This window comes from Corvus hawaiiensis, chromosome 4 (genome assembly GCF_020740725.1).
Source record: "Corvus hawaiiensis isolate bCorHaw1 chromosome 4, bCorHaw1.pri.cur, whole genome shotgun sequence".
In the NCBI taxonomy this organism is placed as follows: Eukaryota; Metazoa; Chordata; class Aves; order Passeriformes; family Corvidae; genus Corvus; species Corvus hawaiiensis.
Window position 1 is genome coordinate 20,603,299 of NC_063216.1, and position 15,630 is coordinate 20,618,928.

Below are 15,630 nucleotides of genomic sequence, written 5' to 3' on the forward strand. Positions count from 1 at the left end.
CCGAGATGGAGCGAGCCGAGCCGAGCCGAGATGAAGCGAGCCGGGCCGAGTCGATATGAAGCGAGCCGAGCGCGGCAGAGATGAGCCGAGCCGGGCCGAGCCGAGATGAGCCGAACAGAACCGATCTGAGGCGAGCCGAGCCGAGCGGAGCCGCACCCCCCGCGCCGCACCGGCGGGGGGCGGGAAGCGAGGGGGCGGGAGGACGGGGGTGTCACCGGCGGGGCGGGGCGGGGGCCGCGGGGCGGGGCTGGGGCCGTGGGGCGGGAGGACAGGGGTGTCACCGGCGGGGCGGGGCGGGGGCCGCGGGGCGGGGCTGGGGCCGTGGGGCGGGAGGACAGGGGTGTCACCGGCGGGGCGGGGCGGGGGCCGCGGGGCGGGGCTGGGGCCGTGGGGCGGGAGGACAGGGGTGTCACCGGCGGGGCGGGGCGGGGGCCGCGGGGCGGGGCGGGGGCCGCGGGGCGGGGCGGGGGCCGCAGGGCGGGAGGACGGGGGTGTCACCGGCGGGGCGGGGCTGGGGCCGCGGGGCGGGGGCCGCGGGGCGGGGGCCGCGGGGCGGGGGCCGCGGGGCGGGGGCCGAGGGGCGGGGAGCGAGGGGCGGGGAGCGAGGGGCGGGGAGCGAGGGGCGGGGAGCGAGGGGCGGGGAGCGAGGGGCGGGGCTGGGGCCGCGGGGCCACCGCGCCGAGGCGGCCGCGCCCGACAGAGGCCGGAGCCGCCCGGGGCAGCCGGCGGAGATCCCGGCTCGGAGCTCTTCGGTGCCGGCTCCCGGAGGAGCGCGGGGGCTGGGGGCAGTCCGCCTGCCCGTGCTTCACCTCCCCGCGCAGGGCAGAGCCAGCTGCCCGCCTTCTGTCCCCCCCAGGCTGTGACCCCAGTGCCGGGCAGCTGCTTCCCCCAAGCCCTGTTAAAGCCATCCTGCTGGGAAAGCCACGGGAATTGGGCAGAGCAGCCTCAGGGCCAGCAACGGGGAAGGCTCGCCCCCACCCAAATTGCTGTGGTGGAAGCTGCGAGCCACAAACCTGAAGGAGTCAGGGATGCTGATCCAGTATCTACTGGTGTGTGTGTATATATATGTGTATATACGTATGTACATAAATATATATACACGTACATATGTGCTACAGAAGGATGTGAAACTGTTTTGGGAGGAACAAGCAGAATCAGCTTGAAAGACGAACACAAGCATGACCAAAGCATCTACAGGCAGCCAACTTTTTGTAATTACCATCCTCCTTATGCTACCACCAATGTCATTAAGTGTCATTAGGATCAATTTGGTTCCCTAGGTCTTCCTGATTAATTGAATTACCCAATTAAACAGGCCACAATTAAAAGGAAGATATTGTCATAAAAGCCTTAATTGTCTTACTTTTTTCCTGTTGAGCAGTTCTGAGTGTTCAATATCCCATTAAGAAACCCATCATCCAGTTTCCTCAGCAGTGGGGTTTGGGTTTTTTCTCTCTTTTTTTGGTAACATTAGCATCCATTTGCTGTGAGCTTCATTTCAGACAGCTCCAACACTGAGTGGGCATTTTTGTTTTGCAAAGCCCATGCACAAGTTTTCTTTGCAGAGCTATAGACCAGAGTAGGTGGTGTTTAGCAGATGGAGTTTTTCATAGAAGGTGACTGGTAAAGAAAAAAAGAAACAAACCCTGCACAATATTTTGTTACTGTGTAAAGAAAAGCCAGATTCTGCAAATACTTGGCCACATGCTTTGCTTTAACCGTATAGACAGTGCCAATCTTCATTTGGATGAATATATTTTTGCATGTTGGTGACGCTGAAATGACAGCTCGTTTCTATCTTCATCTCCACAGTGGTGCTGCTACAAATGTCAAGTGTCTGTCCCCCAGCAATCTAGGTGGGAAACAAATCCCAGCAAACAAATCTTCATGACCCACACAAGCTATTTGTGGTGCAGAGCTGTTCCTGGTCCCCTCAGCAGTGCAGTCACACCAGTATTGCCCCTGCAAGAGGGAGGCGATGCGGTGGGGAGAGCAGCCAGTGGCAGGGAGCAGGGGCTGCCAGTGCTGGCTCTGAGGTGTGTGAAACATCATCATGCTCTGAGCTCTCAGCTTTGCTGAAAAAACCCTGTGGGACAAGTGACCCTGTGGTACCAGAGCAATTGATATGGCTTTGGCCAGCAATCTGGGCCTGCTGAGGGCACACTGTTTGCTGGATACATGCAAAAAACAAAGGCCACATTTTCTACTATTTTATTATTTCACCAAAATTGAAAAGATCTAGGCTGGGAGATAATATTACCCTTTTAGAAATAAAAAACTCTACTTCAAAAGAAAATTAACACCTTCTCCCTCCAGCTGAGGGCTCTGGAAATTGTCGTCAGGTCTTTGAACAGTCAGGAAAAATGTAAATGAAAATGTGGTGGTTTTTATTTTTAAAATGCAAGGTGAACAAGCTGGGCCTTGTTTACACAGCAGGTCCAACTTTTCTCCTTTACATATCACATCCCTCTTTAGAAAAATGGATACTGCCTCTAAGTCTTGAGCGGGAAAAAAAAGAAAAAAAATTTTTTTTAAGGTGGGATTGAAAGCTGGTCTGAAGGAATTTCTTTGCTGGGTTATTAAAAACATGTAGTTATAGGGACTAAAAACATTATTTCTTCAGAATTAATATATTCCAGTCTAATGCTTCGGGTACTGAACATCTGATGAATGCAATCAGATCACAGCAGTACTAAAGTGGTCCTGGATCTCAGCTGGCCAGGTGCTGCAGACACTGCTTGTCATGGCAGAAAGCAGCCAGTGCTGGCACTGCCAGGCTTTTGGACCTGGCCCAGGATAAGGCATGAGGAGATGCAGCAGCTGCATTTCAGACCAAGGGAGACTTGCATGGCAGCAACAGGTTCTGTGCCTGGAAGAAATACTGCAACCTCTGGGCCAGATGCAACCAGTTCTGGGTTCCTGGCATGGTGTCCTGAGACTGTTTTGGTGGCCTGTATCATATGAATTGTTCATCACAGTCTTAACAAGCAACTTCAGAGACCCACATGGCCATACTTTTCATTTAAGGAATGGGTTAGGAGAGCACAGAGACCTCAGACCAATGTAGCCCTGTATGTTGTGGTGGGAATTGCCCTAGATGTGTGCAAGGGAAAGCAGGTGCTGCATCTGCCAAACACCCATCTCCTATGGGCTGCAGCCACTTCCAATCTCTGCATGTCCTTCTAGCAGCTCTCCTCAAGGCTAAGAAAAAAGGCTGCTGTAACCTTGTTCCCAATTAGTTAAAACTTGCTCTAATCCCACTTTGAAACACAGGTTCCCAAAGGCTCAGAAGATTCCTGTTTTTACAAAGAGGTGCAGTGAGGGGAGACACTGACCTGCTCCCAGGGAGCAAGAGAGCAGCCCCACCTGTGGGGCTGCCTCCACCAACACAGCTTCTCCTTCCTCTCCCTTGAAATCTCAAGATGGGAAGCTATACTGAGATACTGAGACCTGTGTATGGCTCCTAACTCTCTCCTGAAGTCTTATAAATTATACATTCATAAATGTATATGTTATAAATTAGGCTACTGACCTCTGCATGCAGGCTGTAATGCTTGCCCAAACTAACGCATATCTAAATGCAGGAAGGGAAATTCAGACTTAAAAGAAGGAAACACAGGGCCCCATCACCACAAGACAATTAACTCATACAAGTAAAGCCCACAAAGACTGGATCCCTGATGGGATTATGGAGCAGACTGGCTGTCAGCAAACATCACCCCCCTTACAGGCCGCAGGAAGGTGGAGAAGGGACCAGCGTGCAGAAGCAGGGAGATGACTCAGACTCAGAGGGAGTCCTGGCTCCCTGCAGAGTTGGGTGTTAGCACAGCAAATCCACATGCACAGAGAACTCCTCATCCACCAGGCAACTGTGGACAGGTGCTGCCAAACTCCAGATGTTTTGCATTAGCATTGGCTCAGGTGTGGGGCGGTTATAAATGGTCCAGGGCAGGAGAGAAGCTGTCTGTGGGGTATCTGGTGACTCCTTGGGGCACCCTCTGCTTTTACAGCTGTATGTACCAGGGGAATTTTTTTTTTTTTCTTTCCCCCCTCTAGTTGAGAAATTTAATGTAGAAAAGAGTGAGGGGAGGCTGTGTGTGTTATTCTGTTAGGATGTGGTTTCCTTGTGTGATGAGACTAGTGGGTGGATGGAGGAGTTGTCTTGGAAATTTACTGGGAAAGGCAGTGGCTTCTGAGTTGTATCTGAATTATGCCAATAAGGTAAAAAACAAAATCTGGTGTTGTATGAACAGTAGCTGAATGGCTTTGTACTTGGTAATTCTGGGATGCTCTTCATTAATCAGTGATGTCTAATTACACCAATGAGTGACCAAGGCTTCTGTGTATGTGGGATTGGGGAGTGTGGTCAGCAGAACTGATGCCCTTGATGAAGCAAGGAAGAAGATAGTTTAGAAGACAGCTATTTAATAATGCTGTGTTTCTCTCCCTCTGTACCTCTAACAAAACAGGCCAGTATCAGCTCTACTTGGTCTGTTTCATGTGCTAACATGGATGACTGGGACAACAGCAACGAATTCATTCAGCGACTGGACTTCTCCAGTTGTGGTGAAGACAGTGAAGACAAAAGTGTAAATGAGGAGGACTCCCTGAGCTTGAGCCCCCCCAGAAGCTCAGAGTTCCAGAAATGGCAAGAGAGCAGTCCTCTGCCAGCAACCCCTCAGAGAAAGCTTAGTGAGATTTTCCTGAGCAGGACAAAAGCTTGGATGAGTCCCACCTTGAAGTCTTCCCCATCTGTGAGCAAGAGCTGGAGTAAACCTGAGACACCATTGCACATCACGTGGAAAAAGCTGCAGCTCTGTGACACCCCGCACACTCCTAAGGTAATGGCAGGTCTGTAGGAGATAAATGTATCTCCTTTCAAGAAGCTCATTGTTTGGGGGGGACTTGGAGATAGGCAGCTGCACTTGCTGCTCTGTTCAGCACGTTTCTGGGTGCAAGTGGGTTTTGTCTTGAAAGTTGGAAATGGTGTTATGGGTGGGATGTGTACTTTGCTTGGTAAGTGTGGATCACCTCCAGCCAGCTTGTTGTCTGGTGCCATGGTTTTTCTTCTTGCATGGAGCAGTTGCTTAGTGAATTTGAGGAAAGCAGGGCTTTTTTCTGAGGGTAGCAAATCCCCTGTGGAAAGGGTAGCAAACCAATGTGTGCTTGTGGAGGGAAGTTAGCCTCTCTTCACTTGTGTCACTGTCCCAAAAAGCACCCTAGCTACTGGGCTAGTTTCTTGGGAGAATGATCCCAGCCCCTATTTTATGTGTAACTTCTTGGACAGAGTATAATACAACTGCTTTTTGTCTTGAGTAAGCACAGGTGGAGACTTGGCACCAGCTTCTCTGCTCCTAAATAATTTCTGGTGTGTGCATGGCTCCAAGCAGTCCAGACCTGCAGTGAAGCGTAGCTGTTGGTCTTGTCTCAATGTTCCTTCTCTACTGATAGATTTTTTGCTCCTTTGCTTAAGTGAGAAGATCAGTTCTTTAATGCTTCTGAACTAGGATTTGGCTTCTGTCCTCATCCAAAAACCTGACTGTGTGGAGAGAAGGATCCTCTGGCCTTATATGATTGACTGTGTGGCAATATTTACTGAGGAATGGCCTACCATTCTCTTGGGGAAAGCAGTCTAAAGGGCATCACTTCAAAAATTTCCTGCAGGGACCCTTTATCAGAATTCTCCCTAAATCTCACCTTACCATAGGTGAGAAATTATCCTAGTTGGCTAGAGTTAATTTTCTCCATAGTAACTGGTACTGCACTGTGTTTCGTGGGTTTAACATAAGGACAGTGTTGCTGAAACATGGTTGTTGCTGAGTGGTGTTTACCCAAAGTCAAGGACTTTTCAGTTTCCCATGCTGACAGTGAGCAGAAGCAGCAGCTGTGTGGCACCATAGCCAGGACAGCTGCCAGGAACAAACCAGAGGAGATTTCATACCATAGAATGCCATGCTCAATATATAAACAGAGGGAAATTACCCAGGAGGGGCTGATTAGGGCTCAGGGATGGGCTGGACATCAGTCAGCAGGTGGTGAGCAATTGTGAGTCACTTGTCTGTCTTGGATTTTTCTTTCTCTCTTTCTGTTGTCTCTTTTAATTGTGATAATAATGATTATATTTTATTTTAATCATTAAATTGTTCTTTTCTCAACTCACAGGCTTTACCTTTCTTCCCTGTTTCTGCTCCCTATCCCACTGGGGAAGGGATTGTAGTTGTGAGCAAAGGGCTCACAAGCAGAGGGCTTAGTTGCTGGCTGGGGTTAAACCATGATAGAGGTCTATAAAAATCTTTTCTAGACCAGATGGGCTGCTGGTAGTGAAGGGTGCTTTCAGGGTGTGCATTGTGTAGACAACATGTTGGCTGGATGATTCAAAACATGCTGCTTGTACTTTGTCATGTTGTAGCCCATAAGCAGCAATTGCATGAAATCAACAATTTCTTTTCCTTGCTCTCTTGGGATAAAGGTCTTGTTTTCCAAGCATGCTGCAAAAGATGGGCTCAAAAGGGCCTAAATCTGCTTGTCGACAAGGCTGGGAGCATTGGCCTTAGACATTTGAAAGGGATAGGAAGGATGAGAGAGCAGAGCCATGTGTAAAACTGCAGACAGATGAGCACCAGAGCCACCAGATGTGAGTGGAAATGTGGCTCCAGGAGCATAATAGTGAGACCACTGCTGGATTGAGAAGATATGAGTACCTTGATCTTCAACAGGGAGACTTTTATATTCTTAAAGGGCTTTTAACTAGAGGAAAGTACAATGTTAAATAATCCTGTAGACCTTATATCAGTCTCTCGAAGCTGAAACAAGTCAGACCCAAACGTTTTTTAAAAGCTGATGGTTACTAAAGGAGTCAAATCAGAGTGAGTAGATTTTTGTTTTCAGCTCAAGACTGGTGTCTGTGCTTTCTATGGCCCAAGGTTCTGAATTAGTCTGAAACACAGTGGCCTGTGTTCTGTAGCAAGGTGACTATAGAAGATCTGGAGGTGCTTTCTGAACTTAAAGTTCTGAAATTCTGGTTTTTATCCATGAGGAGAAATGGGTTCTGGTTGCTTTGCTAGTAGCCGTACAAAAAGTTTCTACCAACTTACCCTATCCTGATGCTGCTTATTGCTGGGGAGCTTGGGTGGTGTTCCAGCTCATCTGACAAACCTGTCCTGACCAAACTGATGCAACAGTCCATGCCTGGCAGAACTAGGTCTTCCATGTTAATGCAACATATGATGCAATTTCTGCTTCTCTGTGGGAGGGAAAGAGGAGCAGCTGGCTCCTCTTGAGGACTGTGCTTGCCAAAATGGCTCTGCAGGCCTCACCCAAGTGAGCAGGGAATAGAATATGAAAGGGCTTAACAGAGAATTAAATGCTTTGTGGAAAATGAAAACTGTGGGGACTAAACTAGGGACACAGGGATTTAATGATTCAGCTACTCCAAGGAAGGCAGCTAATTTCTCCTTGGGTCACAGGAGAACAAGAATTTTATTCTGAAATAGCAGCAACAAAAAAATGTCCTGGTTTATCTTCCACTTTTTTCTTCTCTCAATACAGAGCCTGTTATCAAAGACAGCTTTTCCTTCATCTGCAACAAAGGTCCTACCCAAAGGCTTCCGGCATCTGAGACTTACTCCTCGTGCTGACTCTGATGACTCTTCCCAAGCTTCTCTTGTCAACATTAATCCCTTTACACCAGAGTCCTACCGACAAATGCTCTTTCATCCTAATGGCAAACGGAAGGCCAGAGAAGAGCTGTAAGTGAGCTGCTCTTAAGTAGCAGACTGAAATCAGACTGTTGGAAGGAGATAAGTAATGGAGATGTTCAGTATCTGGACTTATTTGCTAACAATGAATCACTCACTTCTGTAGTATTCATTGGTGCAGAGCAAATGTTAGCAGATATATAAAGGTAGTAGAAATATAAATACAAATCAATCATTGCCTTTGTTCAGAAAGGGAAGTGGGGGATCAACAGCTCTCTTTAGTGCTATGGCTGCAGCTTCACTAGTAATAAGGAGGCCAGGAGAATGATGCCTCTGGACAATGCCACTCTGTCCTGTGGGCAGTACTGAAGTTGCTTTGTGGAGGCCTTTTAAATGGAAACAAGGAATTCCTAACCTGGGACTGTAGTCTTTAAGACCTCAACTAAAAACCTGTATATCAACTCTATAAAATATATGATTAAGCTGTGAAGCAAGATTTGGAGGTTCCTTTGAAAGATGTTTTAATTTCAAATCCAGTTGGATTGCTGCACTGAAATAATACACCAGACTTTCCTAATCTTCTGTTATAGGAATGATCCTCATCCAGGAAGCCAGATTAAACAGGAGCTACCTACAAATGTGAGTGTCTGTATATTTTCCTCCCGTAAAGTGGATAAGATGCTTGTAAAGGCTTGGTGTTTGATGGAATTTATTCTGTTATTGGAGTATAAACCATGGCACCATGCCAGAGGATGAATACCTATGACAGAAAAGTTCCAAGCTGAATGTTTTGTTAATATTTGTTTGAGATGACAAACTTGGAAGAGGCGGAATTGTTCTTTGTAACTGTGCGATAGCCAGGCTTACAGAAGGATAATGGTACCCTCTAGCTGAGGAGACTGGGATTGCAGGCAAATGGTCTTCATGGAAAAATTACACCTGCAGAGCAAATAGCTACTGGCAGCATCCACTATCCGGCTGCCACGATTATTGTTTTACCTAGAAGAACGCCTCAAGTAACTTGTGAATTACTGAAATACTATTCTGCTCAAGTGCTAATTAGATTGAGTATGTAATATAGAAATAAAATTGTCTACTAGGAGGTATTTTTACTCTCAAGCTTTTAAGATAGTGTAAAATACAGCTGCCTTATGAAATGCCACCTGTTGGGAAGGGCTGCTGTTTCATGTGAGCCACATTTTACTCCCTGTGAGGACCAAATCTTACTCCCTCCTCTGTAAGGCCATATACCATAAAGTACAGCAATGACAGCAGTGGCTTCTGTGCAACATGAGCTGCTGTCCCTGTAAGGGATGCAGGAGAATGGAGAAAAAAATCACTTAGTCCACTCTTGTTGTTCACTTCATGCTCCACTGCTTTTCTTTTCTTTACTCACTTTCCCTGCCAGTAGGCATCACTCTACCAACAATTCCTGGATCCCTAGTGGCCATTATTGTAGCAATAATGATGTTCCAGCTGTTCTGCCAGCTTTCAACCTTTTGTGGAAAACTGTCTCTGGGTGAGATATCAGTGGGAATACAAACAAATACACTGAGACCAGCTAATCTGCCATTAGTCAACAGCTGGTGCTTCAGACCTGGAGAGCCTGAACTGATGCAGAATGGCCTTGGCTGCAGGCAACCTCAGCTGCCAGGATAAAGCAGCTCTTGCACAGCTGGGGTCACAGGAAACCAACACACCAAGCTCCTCTCCTGAGCTCAAAATAGGCATTAGATCTAAGGTCTTCTCAAGTCCTATCTTTAGGCCAGTTACTTCAGTATATTGTTGTTGCTTGCTGTTCATCCCTGACTGACTCCATCAGCTGTGGGTCTAGGAACTTGTCTGGGTTGTCAAGAGAAGGGATGTGATGTCAGTAACCCAAGGAAGCTTAGGCATGTACAGCCAACTAGACCAAATTTCTCCTTTGCTGTAATTTCTACCTCTATGGCTAACAAGTCCTGATTTTCTAAAACCAACCAACCAGCCTTGCAACTTGGCTGAACCAGGGAAGATGGCCTGTAAGTAGTCAGAAAAAACACAACAAGTGAAAGGTAATTTAAAGGATTGAAACTGCTGTTTCAAGAGCCGGCCACACACACCTGCACATGTGCCTGGATGAACATCAGAATGGGAGAGGGATCAGTGTGGGTGATCAGTGACAGCAAGTGTTACGCATCTCTAAAACCATGACAGATATTAAGTCTTTTAACTCCTATTTGTGTTTGCTGTTTCTGTGACCTTGCAGAGATACACTCTGAAAGCGAGCAATATGGTTTCCCGCTACAAGAAGGAGTTCCTGGAACTAGAAAAAATTGGTGTGGGGGAATTTGGCTCTGTCTACAAGTGCATCAAACGCCTTGATGGATGTGTTTATGCCATCAAACGCTCCAAAAGGCCTCTGGCAGGATCCTCAGATGAGTGAGTGTGCTTGCTGGAAACTGCCAGTTGAAATGATGGGCATGTTCTTGTGATGGGAAGGAGGGAGCAGAGATCTAAAGGTATCTGATGGAAGGCATGAGCAAAACTTGGCTGCTGTTGCACTTCCAAGTAACAGTTGGGAGAATGGGGGAAGATATCACTATACAACTATTGATATAAATGTCTAGGAAAGGAAGAAGTCACATGCATTGCCAAGTGAGAGGATGGCATACCTGAACACCTTGGGTCCATCCAGACTGTTTCTTTACAGTAACTGTCAAGTAGTTTATTTGTGGCATGTCCCTGCCTTGCTGCATAGCCAGCACTACTCACATCTGTATTGACCAGCTTGTGGTGTCGTGTATGCTAAAGCAAAGTCTTTGAAGCTGCTGCTGCCTTTGCCTCTTTAACAAAAGGCTTGCTCAGTGATCATTTTCTTTAACAGCTGCTCAGTGCATTTGAGCAAGGGCAGGTTTTGCTCCAGCAGCTGTAAAAGCCAGTCTGTCAAAACCCAAGAGAAAGGGGCAACAGAGGTGTTCTGGGCTTTCAGGCTGCAAACCAGGGCTCCTCTCCTGGTGTGAAGCAGCCTCTGGCAGCCTGTCACCTCTGCTTTTTCTGTGTGTGCTTCCCTAGGCAGCTGGCGCTGCGCGAGGTTTATGCTCACGCTGTCCTGGGGCACCACCCCCATGTTGTGCGCTACTACTCGGCCTGGGCAGAGGATGATCACATGATTATCCAGAATGAACACTGCAATGGTAAGAGCTGGGACAGTGTTCAAGGCTGAGAGCTCAGCATGGGCAAAGTTGCCTTCTTTTGTACTTAAATATGGGATATTTTGGCTTGCAAGAAAGCAGACTGCACTGGGGCTGCATTTCCATGGAGAATCCAGTCAGGGCTCATAATGTTTAGATGGATCTCTGAATGGTGCTTATGTTTTAGAAGCAGTGACTACCCTCTTCTTTCTGGGATTTGAAACCTGTTCCTCTATTTTGGCTGGCCTGGAATAGCATTGCCTATGCCAATGCTTAGAACTGTGCCTGGGACTGTCTGGGTAACACCTGATATGGGTGACTCAAGAGCAACTAACTCTTAAGGGCCATGTATCTTGGCAAGAACCTCTTCTTAATGGAGGTGGGTAATGACTGGAAGAGTGGCTGCCTGGTTGAGATGAAGGTACACTGCATTCTGACTAGAAGAAAGGGGTTGACAGCTGTGGAGAAATGGAGCAAATGATGAGGCAAAGTGTAAATGGCGTGCTGCAGGCAGGGTGGTAAACTCCTACTTGAGTTTGCCCTTGGCAATACCACTGCTTGAGAGAAATTGGAAAATATACCTTTAGCTACCAGAGTTACTGAAGGCAAATATGTAATATTTATCTTTCAACTGCACCTGTAGTATTGGGGCTCAATGAAGAGTGGTTATAGCTGTTTGGAATATTGCTTTCAAATCTGGTAGAGGCAACCATGAAATGTGGTGCTCATTGCTGCAGCATTGATGTATTGCTTGTGTTCTGGCGGATGAACATCTGAGACTAAAGGAGAAGTGGTGAAAAGCACGCTGATGGAGAGAGGCCATGATATCTTCTATTTCTGCAATATCTAAAGTGTCTCAATGGAGACTCACAAAACTGTGTCAAATGTTACGTTTTTCAGTCAAAAATCTGCTAGTGGGAACTTAATTTCCTTGTTCCACCATTCCTATACCTGCTTTCTGCACCTAAGCACAGCAGAAGCAATTAAGTGTTCTGTTGTTCGCTTGCAGCAGCACCAGCATCATTAACAGGTCAGCCCTCCTGGCAGGATGTAGAGCTGTAGGCTGGAGGTAGAAATGCAGTTGTTCATCCTTGTTGAGCAGCAGGCCGGGCATTCCAGGGCAGTGGAAAGGCTGAAGCCTTGTCCAAGTTTGCTCACTAGAGCACACAGAGCTGCTGTGGTTGGGGTGTGTCACTAGCAAGCCTCCAAGTGTTCTGGGCAGCTAAGCTATTTCAAACATGCTGTTCCATAAAACCTTTGTCAGGTCTCAGACTGGCTGTTTTCCCCTAGGAGGGAGTCTCCAAGATGTGCTGCTGGAAAATGCAAAGCTCGGGCAGTATTTCCCAGAAGGAGAGCTGAAGGAAATATTGCTACAAGTCTCCATGGGATTAAAATACATCCACAACTCTGGCCTTGTGCACCTGGATATCAAACCTAGTAAGTATAGTGCTCCCCTCCTTTGTGGAGGGTTTTCCTAATGATTCCTCAGGGGTAGGACCTCTAATAAATCCTTCTGAGTGGACTGATTGTCATGCTTCAAAGGAAAGAGTACCTTGCCCTTGTCTTGTGTATGGTGTTTTGGGTCTTTTTTTGATTTTTATTTTGATTTGTGCCACTACTGCTGCTCTAAAATTGAGTAGTCTCTGATAGTTGGCAGCATTTCACTCTTGTCTCGTGACCTTTGCAATCCTGGCTCATGGGAATCACCTTCATACTGGTGGAGCAAGTAGGGCTGCCAGTGAAGATGGGGACTTCCTTGTTTTTTGCTCTTTTGTTGCACAAGGCTTGACTTTTGAGTGTGTACCTACCCTGAGGGATTAAGTTCCTGCAAAAATAGCAACAAGGTTTCCTCTCTGCAGCTCAGGATGGTCACCTCCAGGGCAATGCTCCCCTTGTCACGTAGTTAATATTCTCAGAGCGGAGCTCCTTTTTCCTGCTGAAATTATGCTTCTGCCTCAGAGGGCAGAGGAAGGGGAAGTTGATTTCACTAGGATATTTTATGCCCAAGATACAACTGTCTTATGCCAGCTGTGTTGCTGAATGTGAACTGGGCAGAAAGCTGACTAATGGGTGGGAAGCATATGCATATTTTCTCTGGCTGCAAAACTTAACTACTTTGACAGGTGGGATTTTTACGAAGTTGTCAGGCTGCTGCAGCCCAACTGCTACTATCACCCTATTGCTAAACTTCTCTGTCTTGCAGGTAATATCTTCATCTGTCACAAGCTGGCAGTTTCAGGCCCTACTGGGCAGGAGGAGAGTGACAGTGAAGATGAATTCTCTCCTGGTGTGGTGTATAAGATTGGTAGGTTTTAGCCTACTTTACAATTGGTTTAAGATTAGGGCTGCCCATTACTGCTTGATACTGCCCTATCCTGCTGGCTGAAGAGACTTGCACATAAAAGTGATAGCATAGTCCTGAATGCCCCAATTACTTACCAGAATTAATTCCTCTAAGAAAAGTCACAGAAAACTCATGTACCTGCTTCCAAGTGGAGATTTCTGAGTTAGGAGTAGGCTTGCTCTTTTACTCATTATTTCTTTTTTGGTGCCTATAAAATGCAGACTTTTATTTGAGAATTCAGTTTGCTTCATTACATTTCAGCTTCTTGTTCTTTGTCTCAGGTGACCTTGGACATGTGACATCAATAACAAACCCTCAGGTGGAGGAAGGAGACAGACGGTTTTTGGCCAATGAGATTTTGCAAGAGGTACAACTGGTAGAGCAGGGCAGTGAGGAGAACAGGGTGGGAGAGCAAATGGGGAGAAATCAACTGTAGAGCAGACATTAGTCTATCTTGTTCCTCCCCTTATCTCCTCTTTCTTCTGTCTGGTCTGGCCATGAAATCTGCCAAATTAGCACTTTAGCATGAATGATAGTGGTGTGGATATTGTCATGGAAATACTTACTTTATATGTAAATACTTCATAAGTAGCTATCGTTGGATTATTGCAACGATTCCCCTTGAGGGATCAGTGGGACAAAACCTTTATCAGTTTGAAGATATTTGATTCGTGTATCCAGCTGAGATTAAACTACTGGATGTGATTACTGAGGAATAAATTTACCAAGACAGATGCCTTGTAAAACAAACACTGAACACGTAGCGGAGAGAGGTGGGAGGCACAAGGAACCTCTCCAACTGATTGCAGTTTTGTCACTCTGGCCAGCAAATGAAAAGGGAATCAGTATTGAATAACCAGGTTGGATGTGTTATTCAGTTCAGGTATTTAGGTGACAGTGTCTGTTTGGGCTGCAAGTGGATTTAAGAATTGTTAGGCCAATGCATCAGATGCAGTCTTCCATTTGAGTTGAGCATGGGTAGCTTATTGCCTTGTGAAGGCTGGAGGTACATATCTGTTGGGCCATCCTCTGGAGCTACTGCAGTGATCCCAATGTGGCCTGCAAGCTCCTCATGGGTGGGTGAAAGCCAACATGCTTTAGTGGTACTGCCTGCTGCCAGTGTTTTTATCCTGAGGAGGAGAAAACAGCTCACCGGCGTGGTGAAGTCCACAGTGCCATATACACACACTTGCTTGGCGGTTTCTTTTTGAGCTCATACCCCAACTCACCTTTGTTTAGTATAGCAAGATGTTCCTTTCTAACACCTTTCCCCTTCTCTCTGCAGCAATACTGCTACTTGCCCAAGGCAGACATCTTTGCCCTGGCACTCACGGTGGCTCTGGCAGCCGGTGCAGCGCCACTGCCTCACAACGGGGCCCTGTGGCACCACATCCGCAAAGGAAATATCCCACCCATCCCCCAGAAGCTTCCCCACTGCTTTCTAGAGCTCCTGAAGGTGAGGAAGTAGTCTTGACAGAATGGTGGCTTTTGCAGCTGGCATGTGACAAGAGTGTTAAGCTCTGAAGTCCTTTGCCTTCTAGCTCATGATCCATCCTGACCCAGTGCAAAGACCTTCTGCCACAGCTCTCACCAAACACCCTGTTCTCCGTCCTTCATATGGAAAAGCTGTGCAGCTCCAGGAGCAGCTAAATGAAGAGAAATGCAAGACTGCCATGCTGGAAAGGTAGGGCTGGCTTGGGCATGACCGGGAGAAGGTGTGAGCAATAACAATGCTGGTCACCTGCTCTGAATGGAGGGGTGGTGGTGTTGGGAGACTGCACGTGCAGAAATACCCAGTCAGCTCCTGTGCCTGGAGCTGGGAGGATGATGGGGCTGTAACAGGGACTTGCAGTGCCCAGGCAGCAGCTGTGCTTCAGCTCTGGGTTGGAGGAACTGGCCGCGTTACAACAATGAACTCGTGTGCTTCCTGCGACCACTGGTGATGCAAAATGCAGCTAGTGGGCAGATGAGGAATTGAAAATGCACTGAGATAGTGGTCTAAGCACAGAAGGAAGAGAAATATCAGGTGGTGGCAGATAGCCTTTTTTCTCTTGTTCCCTCTCACTGCTGTTGGCAGTAGTGTTTAGAGGTGCTGGGATCTAATAACTGCCCCACAACCCCTCTAAGTGCAGTAGTCAGCTGAGGAGTAGGTTTTCTGTGTAGACAGAAGAGTGAATGCTCTGGAAGAACAGCAAGTACCAGGGAAGAAAGCCAATGGAAAAGAAGTATATGCCTTTATGTAGGTATTTGTGCTGCATGAGATGACATTGATCTAAGTTAAACCATTCACAAATACCTGAAACAATGGGAGAAAAACTGAGCGAAGGGTTCCTTGTACTGGTGCCAGTGTGTTGTGGACCTGATACATAGTTTTCTTTTGGTAAATCATCGGAGCTCATACCTTTTCAAGCAGAAACTC

General features: G+C 47.2%; 1 protein-coding gene across 2 annotated transcripts in view; it reads left to right on the forward strand.

The window, feature by feature from the left end:
* Window positions 1-8: 8 nt before the first annotated feature.
* LOC125324387 (single-stranded DNA-binding protein, mitochondrial) overlaps window positions 9-15,630 on the forward strand; it is a 22,201-nt gene continuing 6,579 nt past the window's right edge. Inside the window, exons 1-11 of one of the 2 annotated variants that reach the window (XM_048300136.1) lie at window positions 9-130; window positions 4,470-4,841; window positions 7,549-7,748; window positions 8,288-8,336; window positions 9,943-10,115; window positions 10,749-10,870; window positions 12,158-12,304; window positions 13,071-13,172; window positions 13,493-13,578; window positions 14,497-14,667; window positions 14,753-14,895. In XM_048300136.1, coding sequence (XP_048156093.1) covers window positions 4,509-4,841; window positions 7,549-7,748; window positions 8,288-8,336; window positions 9,943-10,115; window positions 10,749-10,870; window positions 12,158-12,304; window positions 13,071-13,172; window positions 13,493-13,578; window positions 14,497-14,667; window positions 14,753-14,895 — 1,526 coding nt within the window. In that variant the 5' untranslated portion in view covers window positions 9-130; window positions 4,470-4,508. Of the gene's footprint in view, window positions 131-710; window positions 1,050-4,469; window positions 4,842-7,548; window positions 7,749-8,287; window positions 8,337-9,942; window positions 10,116-10,748; window positions 10,871-12,157; window positions 12,305-13,070; window positions 13,173-13,492; window positions 13,579-14,496; window positions 14,668-14,752; window positions 14,896-15,630 lie in introns of those variants that run through there. The other variant, XM_048300137.1, reaches the window with a different exon arrangement.